General features: G+C 45.6%; 1 protein-coding gene across 1 annotated transcript; it reads left to right on the forward strand.

The window, feature by feature from the left end:
* Positions 1–7,359: 7,359 nt before the first annotated feature.
* LOC119282203 lies at positions 7,360–8,615 on the forward strand. The gene is made up of 2 exons (XM_037562512.1): positions 7,360–7,656; positions 7,745–8,615. Exons 1-2 carry the CDS (start codon positions 7,398–7,400, stop codon positions 8,467–8,469), a joined length of 984 nt encoding a protein of 327 aa, XP_037418409.1. The 5' UTR covers positions 7,360–7,397; the 3' UTR covers positions 8,470–8,615.
* Positions 8,616–9,197: the final 582 nt, after the last annotated feature.

A 9,197-nucleotide genomic window follows, 5' to 3' on the forward strand; every position in this document is an offset into this window, starting at 1 on the left:
CGGCGACGGGGACGGGGGCGGCGACGGGGACGGGGGCGGCGACGGAGACGATCGAGGGCGGCGGCGACGGCGACGGAGACGGAAACAGAGGAACGAAGAGAGAGGGAAACTGAAATTTTCGTAGCCGTTGTATATATAGAAGGCACCTTTAGTACCGGTTGGAGCCACCAACCGGTACTAAAGGCCTGTTTTGGCCAGGCCAAGCGGCGGGAAGCGACCACCTTTAGTACCGGGTGGTGGCACAAACCGGTACTAAAGGCCCGCCCTTTAGTACCGGTTTGTGCCACGACCCGGTACTAAAGGGGGTGCGCTGGCGCAGGTGCGGTGCGGCAAGTTTAGTCCCACCTCGCTAGCCGAGGGGCGACCGCACTGGTTTATAAACCCCCGTGCGGTCGCTCCCTCGAGCTCCGCTACAAAGCACGCTTACTGGGCCTACGTGTTCTTTGCAGTCCTGTGGGCCCACTTGGCCTTTGCGGGCCTGCATCCTGGCCCAACGACAGGTTGGGTTTCTAGTCGTATGCAGGCCGCTCTGGCCTAATAGGCGGGCTTTTTTTTATTTTATTTTTTGCTTTATTTATTTTTGTGTTGTTTTTTTTGTGTATTTAGAGTTTCTTTGTGAACATTTTCATTTTAGGTACAAAAAATTACGAACTTTCTGTTAGGGCTTTTTATTTTTATTTTTTTGCTTTATTTATTTCTGTGTTGTTTTTTTTTGTGTATTTAGAGTTTCTTTGTGAACATTTTTGTTTTAGGTACAAAAAATTACAAACTTTCTGTTAGTGCCCGTAGTTTTCAAATTTGAATAGTTTAAATTTTGAATTATTTGAAATTAGTGTGAATCACTAGTTTGTGAATAACTTAACTTTAAAAATCAGTAAAGGCATGAAAGAATTTGTTTGCACATAAAATTTCTTCGCGTTTCAAATGCCAAAACACATAACTACCCTAACTATTACAGAGATTCCCCTCTCGGTGCGAAACACAGAAGAAAGTGATGATAGCTAGTGAAGCCGATCACATCCCAGATCTTTGGGTGTGAAACTTTTTCTTCGCGTGTGTCCCTTTGCGCCGTAACCATGGAAAATCTTCATCATTTAATGGGATGCTTGGGTCAATATTCACTATGAATGGAGCAATTTCATCAAACTTTTCATAATCTTCTGACTTGTCTGTCTTGTCATCCACTCCCACGATGTTTCTCTTACCAGAAAGAACTATATGCCGCTTTGGCTCATCGTACGATGCATTCGCTTCCTTATCTATTCTTTTTCTTGGCTTGGTAGACATGTCCTTCACATAGAAAACCTATGCCACATCATTGGCTAGGACAAATGGTTCGTCTGCATACGCAAGATTGTTAAGATCCACTGTTGTCATTCCGTACTGCGGGTCTTCCGTTACCCCGCCTCGTGTCATATTGACCCATTTGCACCGAAACAAAGGGACCTTTAAACCACGTCGATAGTCAAGTTCCCATATGTCCTGTATATAACCATAATATGTTTCGTTTCCCGTCTTGGTTTCTGCATCAAAGCGGACACCACTGTTTTGGTTGGTGCTCTTCTTATCTTGGACGATCGTGTAAAATGTATTACCATTTATCTCGTACCCTTTGAAAGTCATTATATTCGAAGATGGTAACTGGGACAGCAAGTACAGGTCATCTTCAATAGAGGTGTCATGCATGGTACGTGTCTGCAACCAGCTGGCGAAACTCCTGGTTTGTTCACGTGTAATCCAGTCATCAGACCGCTCCGGGTGTTTGGAGCGTAGCAAATTCTTGTGTTCATCCATATACGGAGCCACCAAGGCGGAATTCTGTAGAACTGTGTAGTGCGCTTCAGTGAGAGAATGTCCATCCATACATATTATTTGTTCCCCTCCTAGCGTGCCTTTTCCATCCAGTCTGCCCTTATGCCGCGATTCAGGAACACCAATCGGCTTAAGGTCAGAAATAAAGTCAATACAAAACTCAATGACCTCCTCATTTTGATGGCCCTTGGAGATGCTTCCTTCTGGCCTAGCACGGTTATGAACATATTTCTTTTAGACTCCCATGAACCTCTCAAAGGGAAACATATTGTGTAGAAATACAGGACCCAAAACATTAATCTCTTGGCACAGGTGAACTAGGACGTGTGTCATGATGTTGAAGAAGGATGGTGGGAACACCAACTCGAAACTGATAAGACATTGCACCAAATCATTCTGTAACCTTGGTATGATTTCTGGATCGATTACCTTCTGAGAGATTGCATTGAGAAATGCACATAGCTTCACAATGGCTAATCGAACGTTTTCCGGTAGAAGCCCCCTCAATGCAACCGGAAGCAGTTGCGTCATAATCACGTGGCAGTCATGAGACTTTAGGTTCTGGAACTTTTTCTCTGCCATGTTTATTATTCCCTTTATATTCGACGAGAAGCCAGACGGTACCTTAATACTGAGCAGGCATTCAAAGAAGATTTCCTTCTCTTCTTTGGTAAGAGCGTAGCTTGCATGACCCTGATGTATGCCGTCTTCTCCGTGCATACGTTGCTGGTCCTCCCGTGCCTCAGGTGTATCTTTTGTCTTCCCATACACGCCCAAGAAGCCAAGCAGGGTCATGCAAAGATTCTTCGTCATGTGCATCACGTCGATTGCGGAGCGGACCTCTAGGTCTTTCCAATATGGCAGGTCCCAAAATATAGATTTCTTCTTCCACATGGGTGTGCGTCCGTCAGCGTCCTTTGGAATAGATTGTCCGCCAGGACCCTTTCCAAATATCACCTTCAAATCCTTGAACATATCATGTACATCAGCACCAGTACGGTGGCGAGGCTTCGTCCGGTGATCTGCCTCACCTTTGAAATGCTTGACTTTCTTTCTTACGGGATGCCTGCTCGGAAGAAATCGACGATGTCCCAGGTACACATTCTTCTTACAACTATTCAAATATATACTGTCGGTATCATCCAAACAGTGCGTGCATCCGTGGTATCCCTTGTTTGTCTGTCCTGAAAGGTTACTGAGAGCAGGCCAATCATTGATGGTCACGAACAGCAATGCCTTTAGGTCAAATTCTTTCTGTTTGTGCTCATCCCATGCACGTACACCTGTTCCATTCCACAGTTGTAAGAGTTCTTCAACTAATGGCCTTAGGTACACATCAATGTAGTTGCCGGGTTGTTTAGGGCCTTGGATGAGCACTGGCATCATAATGAACTTCCGCTTCATGCACAACCAAGGAGGAAGGTTATACAAACATAGAGTCACATGCCAGGTGCTATGGTTGCTGCTCTGCTCCCCAAAAGGATTAATGCCATCTGCGCTTAGACCAAACCATACGCTCCTTGCGTCATCTGCAAACTCCTTCCCGTACTTTCTTTCGATTTTTCTCCACTACGACCCGTCATCGAGTAATCTCAACTTTCCGTCTTTCTTACGGTCTTCTCTGTGCCATCGCATCGCCTTGGCATGCTCTTTGTTTTGGAACAAACGTTTCAACCGTGGTATTATAGGAGAATAGCACATCACCTTGACAGGAATCTTCTTCCTGGGGCGCTCGCCCTCGACATCACCATGCTCATCGCGGCTGATCTTATAGCGTAATGCACCACATACCGGGCAAGCGTTCAAATCCTTGTACTCACTGCGGTAGAGGATGCAATCATTAGGGCATGCATGTATCTTCTGCACCTCTAACCCTAGAGGGCAGACAGCCTTCTTTGCTTCGTACGTACTCTCGGGCAATTCATTTTCCTTTGGAAGCATATCCTTTATCATTACCAGCAACTTTCCAAATCCCTTGTCAGATACACCATTCTCTGCCTTCCATTGCAGCAATTCCAGTGTGGTGCCCAGCTTTTTCTTGTCACCTACGCAATTCGGGTACAACAATTTTTTGTGATCCTCTAACATGCGCTGCAACTTCTTCTTCTCCAAATCACTTGCGCAGTTTCTCTTTGCATCGGCAATGGCCCGACCTAGATCATCAACGGGCTCATCTGATGCCTCTTCTTCAGCTTCTTCCCGCATTGCCGGCTCAGCTTCTTCCCGCATTACCGGCTCAACTTCTTTCCCCATTGTTGTATCATCGTATTCAGGGAACCCATGGCCAGGATAGCTGTCGTCGTCCTCTTCTTCCTCATTGTCTTCCATCATAACCCCTCTTTCTCCGTGCTTGGTCCAAACATTATAGTGGGGCATGAAACCGGACTCAAACAGGTGGACGTGAATGGTTCTTGACGTAGAGTAATTGCGACCATTCTTACAGCCAGCACATGGACAAGGCATAAAACCATCCGCCCGCTTGTTTGCCTCAGCCGCAAGCAGAAAAGTATGCACACCCTCAACGAACTGGGGAGAGCATCGGTCATCGTACATCCATTGCCGGCTCATCTTCATTACACAACACCGAATAGACCAAATTAATACAAGTTCATACATAAAGTTCATACAACACTTCAATGCAACAAACAAATAACTCTCTAGCTAAAGCATTTAAATGCAACAACAAATGCGATCAAGATCGCAACTAAGGTAACAATTGATCCAACAGCATAATGATACCAAGCCTCACTATCGATGGCATATTTTCTAATCTTTCTAATCTTCAAGCGCATTTTCTCCTTCTTGATCTTGTGATCATCGACGACATCGGCAACATGCAACTCCAATTCCATCTTCTCCCCCTCAATTCTTTTCAATTTTTCTTTCAAGTACTCATTTTCTCTTTCAACTAAATTTAACCTCTCGACAATAGGGTCGGTTGGAATTTCCGGTTCACATACCTCCTAGATAAAAATATCTATGTCAACTTGATGGGCATAATTTGTCATAAACACGAAATGCAACAAATAGTTTTAAAAGAGAATATACCACATCCGAATCATAACAAGGACGAGGGCCGACGGGGACGGATATCAAAACCATGGCACTATGTATAACAAATAACGTACGGGTAAGATAATTATTATACGAGTAACTATATATCCAAATCACGCAAACATCAATTTTTTATATAAAATTTCATGAACAAGAGGCTCACCACAAGGTGGTGCCGGCGACGGGACGGTGCGGGCGATCGACGGTGGTTACGACCGAGATTTAGAAGGCACTAAGTAAACCACACCTACATATGCAAACTAAGTGTTATTTTAACCTCAAATTGCATATAAATCAAATACTAGCACATATATATATTTCCTCCCAAATTACTAAACTCACAAATTAATAACTATATAAAGCATTGCAAGAGCTAATCTAGCAATGAGAGATGAAAGGACAAAGTTGCTAACCTTTGTGATCATTTGAATGGATGGGGGCCTTCAAATCTTGACAAATTTTGGGGAAAATGTGTGATGAGCTCGAGAGGAAGAGGGGAAGAACAGAGAGGAGAGGGGAAAGGGGAAGAACAGAGCGAGCTCGGGTGGACGAAGGGTTTATGTAGGACGACATTTAGTACCGGTTCGTGCCAAGAACCGGTACTCAAGGTGCTGGAGGGGGCCTAGACTGACAACATCCTGCCACCACTCTTATTAGTACCGGTTCGTGGCATGAACCGGTGATAAAGGTTTGCCACGAACCGGTACTAATGAGAGCGGCCCGGCTAGCCGTTGGAACCGGCACTAATGTATACATTTGTGCCGGCTCAAATACAAACCGGCACTAATGTGCTTCATGTTTGACCCTTTTTCTACTAGTGAATTGTGCAAGTTTGCATATTTGTGTGCAAGTTTTTAGTACACGCGGAATCCTCTTTGTAAGAAATAAGTTTGACAACAAGTCTTTATGATAGTCCATGTTAGGCATATTTGCTTAATACTACTTCCTATTCTTTTCACTAACGATATTGTTTTTCCCTTAAGTAAAAAGGGTTAAATTATGTTAAGCCTGTACTCCCTTCGTTTCTTTTTAGTCCGCATATAAAATTTGGTCAAAAGGGTTAAATTATGTCAAGTCTGTACTCCCTTCGTTTCTTTTTAGTCCGCATATAAAATTTGGTCAAAGTCAAACTATGTAAAGTTTGACTAACTTTATAAGAAAAATATCAACATCTACAATACTAAAACTATGTAGTATGAAAATAAATTTCATGGTGCATCTAATAATATTGATTTCATATTGTGAATGTTGATGTTTTTTCTATAAAGTTAGTCAAACTTGACAAAGTTTGACTTTGACCAAATTTTATATGCGGACCCAAAAAAACAGAGGGAGTAGAAAAGAATATCGACATCCACAATGCACAGTTTTTCTTTCATTTTATTTCTTCTTTAAGGTAATACCAATGCCCCTAATTCATTCTACTTTAGAAAAATTATGTTTTTTGTTTTATTTTTATTTGTTTAAGTTTAGGCCTTTTTTATTGCAGCGAATTTTGTTTAACGAGGTCGTTGTGTTTATCTTAATTCCACACCTTAAAGCATGTAGTATAAGTATACCGTGGAAATCCGACATGACCAACATAATTTATTGTGTGATTTTAATTAAAAAAATGAGCATAATGATCGCTAAAACAAAAAACTAGAATCATTATTTTAATTCCCTCCTTTTGCCTCCCATTAGTTTGTACAAGGACAATGCATGTGTGTGTGCAAGCAAATATACCCGTTTAGAGAATTTATGTACATCACAATGGTTATATAGTGATTTACATGCATAGTGTGTCTACATGCATAAATGACAAATTTTAGCAAGCTGATTGGATAATGTACCTCCTTCCCATAATATTAGGCGTATTAGATTTAGCACAAAAATTAGTGCAGGTTCATTTGAGCAATCCAATCTCAAACGAAGAGGGTGCTATGAGCTAACCCCACGAGAGACCCATGTAGCTATTTGTTTTTCTTTCCAGAAAAATAAGACTCTTTGGTGATGGCTCTAACTGAATGAGAGAAAAAGGCATGTGTGCCTCAGATTATGGAATTGCATGCAAAAGCTTATATGCCTAAGATTTTGGGAAGGAGGGTACTAGTAAGGTGCTCTCAATGTTAAAGGCAACATATGGCACGCCTGAGAACAGCGTAGACGTGCAGTGTGGTTGTGGTAGATTGATTAGTGGGGCGGTAATCGAGCTGTCCATGGCGGCCGGGCAGGGATTGATTAGGACGATGAAAAGGGGCTTTGAGCACACACGATGACACTTAGCTGCTCAGTAAGTCAACCAGCTACTCCAAGTGGCTAAGAAAGTTACGAGGCGATCAAGAATGATCAACTATCACATGCCCGGTTGACCTTTCGATGTGTCACACGTATACGAAACGTGCAGGTGAACGCAAAGCGTCTCCGGAGAATGCTGGCCTGCAAGTGGGAGAACTTCCCTATATATCGCAACGTTCACATGCGATGCGACAAACACCTCACCACCACGACCCATCTCAGCAGTGTGCTCGATCTAGCAAGAAGGACGATCCATGGCGCGGCAACTGGTTGCTGCGCTGGCCGCTCTGGTGGCCGTGTGCGCCCTGGCGGCGGCCGCTGGCGTCCAGGCCCAGCCGCCGAGGAAGCTGCCCCCCAACTACCATATGATCAGCCCGGGCAAGTTCGGGCAGAGGAGCCAGCAGCTGTCGTGCAAGGACACCAACGGCAGGAAGGCGGGGTGCATGGGCAAGTGCGACAAGCGCTGCCCCAACCAGTGCATCGTCCTCTGCCCCAGCTGCAAGACCTACTGCAGTAAAGTTTGAGGAGATTGTTCTTACCATGCATGATATCTTTTCTGTATGTGTGTATGTGATGTCATTGACTTTACTTTGGATTCTAGTGTGCGACTTCTACGCCGGCGTGTCTTGCGGTGACCCGCGCTTCACCGGCGGCGACGGCAACAACTTCTACTTCCACGGCAAGAAGGACCAGGACTTCTGCATCGTCTCCGACGCCGACCTCCACATCAACGCCCACTTCATCGGCAAGCGCAACCCCTCCATGAGCCGCGACTTCACCTGGATCCAGGCCCTCGGCATCCGCTTCGCGCACCACCGTCTCTTCATGGGAGCCCAGAAGACCACCAGCTGGAACGGCGACGTTGATCACCTCGAGATATCCTTCGACGATGCGGCCATCGAGATCCCGATCGAGGCCGGCGCACGGTGGCGGTCGGCCGCGGTTCCAGGGCTGACCGTCACGAGGACGGCGGCGACCAACGGAGTGAGGGTGCACCTGAGGGACGTGTTCGACATCATGGCCAACGTGGTGCCCATCACCGAGGAGGACTCGCGCATCCACAACTACGGCGTCGCTGGGTCAGGAGACAGCCTCGCGCACCTCGACATTGGGTTCAAGTTCCACGACCTCACCGACGACGTGCACGGCGTGCTCGGCCAGACCTACCGCTCCGACTACGTGAATGAGATGAGCGTGCGCGCCAGCATGCCCATCATGGGTGGTGCGCCAAACTATGTCTCCTCCGACATCTTTGCCGCCGACTGCGCCGTTTCCAGGTTCGGCCGCAACACCGGCATCTCCATGATGACCGGCAAGACCGACTGAACTATACAGATACATTGCAGACGTGAGCTTTCCAGCCACCTCTACTACACTACTACACCCCTGACCACACAATGGCAAAAATTTCTGCTTCGCGCAATCAACCAAATTAGTGGTGTAATGAGAAGGGAAATAAAAATGTAACGCAAGATCAACCTCAACCGTTGGCTGCTCTATGCTTCGATTCATATATTTTTTTCTTGAAAAACTTCTAATTTATTCATCTTCAACCATGACAGTACAAAGAACAACAGAGGTAATAAAAATTACAACCATGTCCGTGGACCACCTAGCAACGATCATCGCCCCTCCCTCACCGGAGCCGGGCAAACATTTTTGTAGTAGACAGTCGGAAAGTCGTCGTGCTAAGGCCCCATATGACCAGCACACCAGAGTAGCAATCATCGCCGATGAAGAAAGTCATAGATCAGAAGGATCAAACTTGTAAACACCTAAATGAAGACGAACGAAGACCGGATTCAAATAAACCCACCAAAGACCAGCAACGACCAAATCCCTGAAGATCCAATGGAGATAAACCTCCACACATCCTCCGATGATGCTAGGCGCACAATCGGGACGGGGATAGAACGTGAGAGACATTATTCCTACTATGGAACATCGCCGCCGCCTTACAGCCCCAACCAAGATGCTGAATCTAACAAGAACATGAGTCCCTCCCGCCGGCGCGCGAGAGGGGGTGGGGGTGGGGGTGGGGGGAGGGGGTGAGA

The sequence above is a fragment of the Triticum dicoccoides genome, chromosome 3B (genome assembly GCF_002162155.2).
Source record: "Triticum dicoccoides isolate Atlit2015 ecotype Zavitan chromosome 3B, WEW_v2.0, whole genome shotgun sequence".
NCBI classification, from domain to species: domain Eukaryota; kingdom Viridiplantae; phylum Streptophyta; class Magnoliopsida; order Poales; family Poaceae; genus Triticum; species Triticum dicoccoides.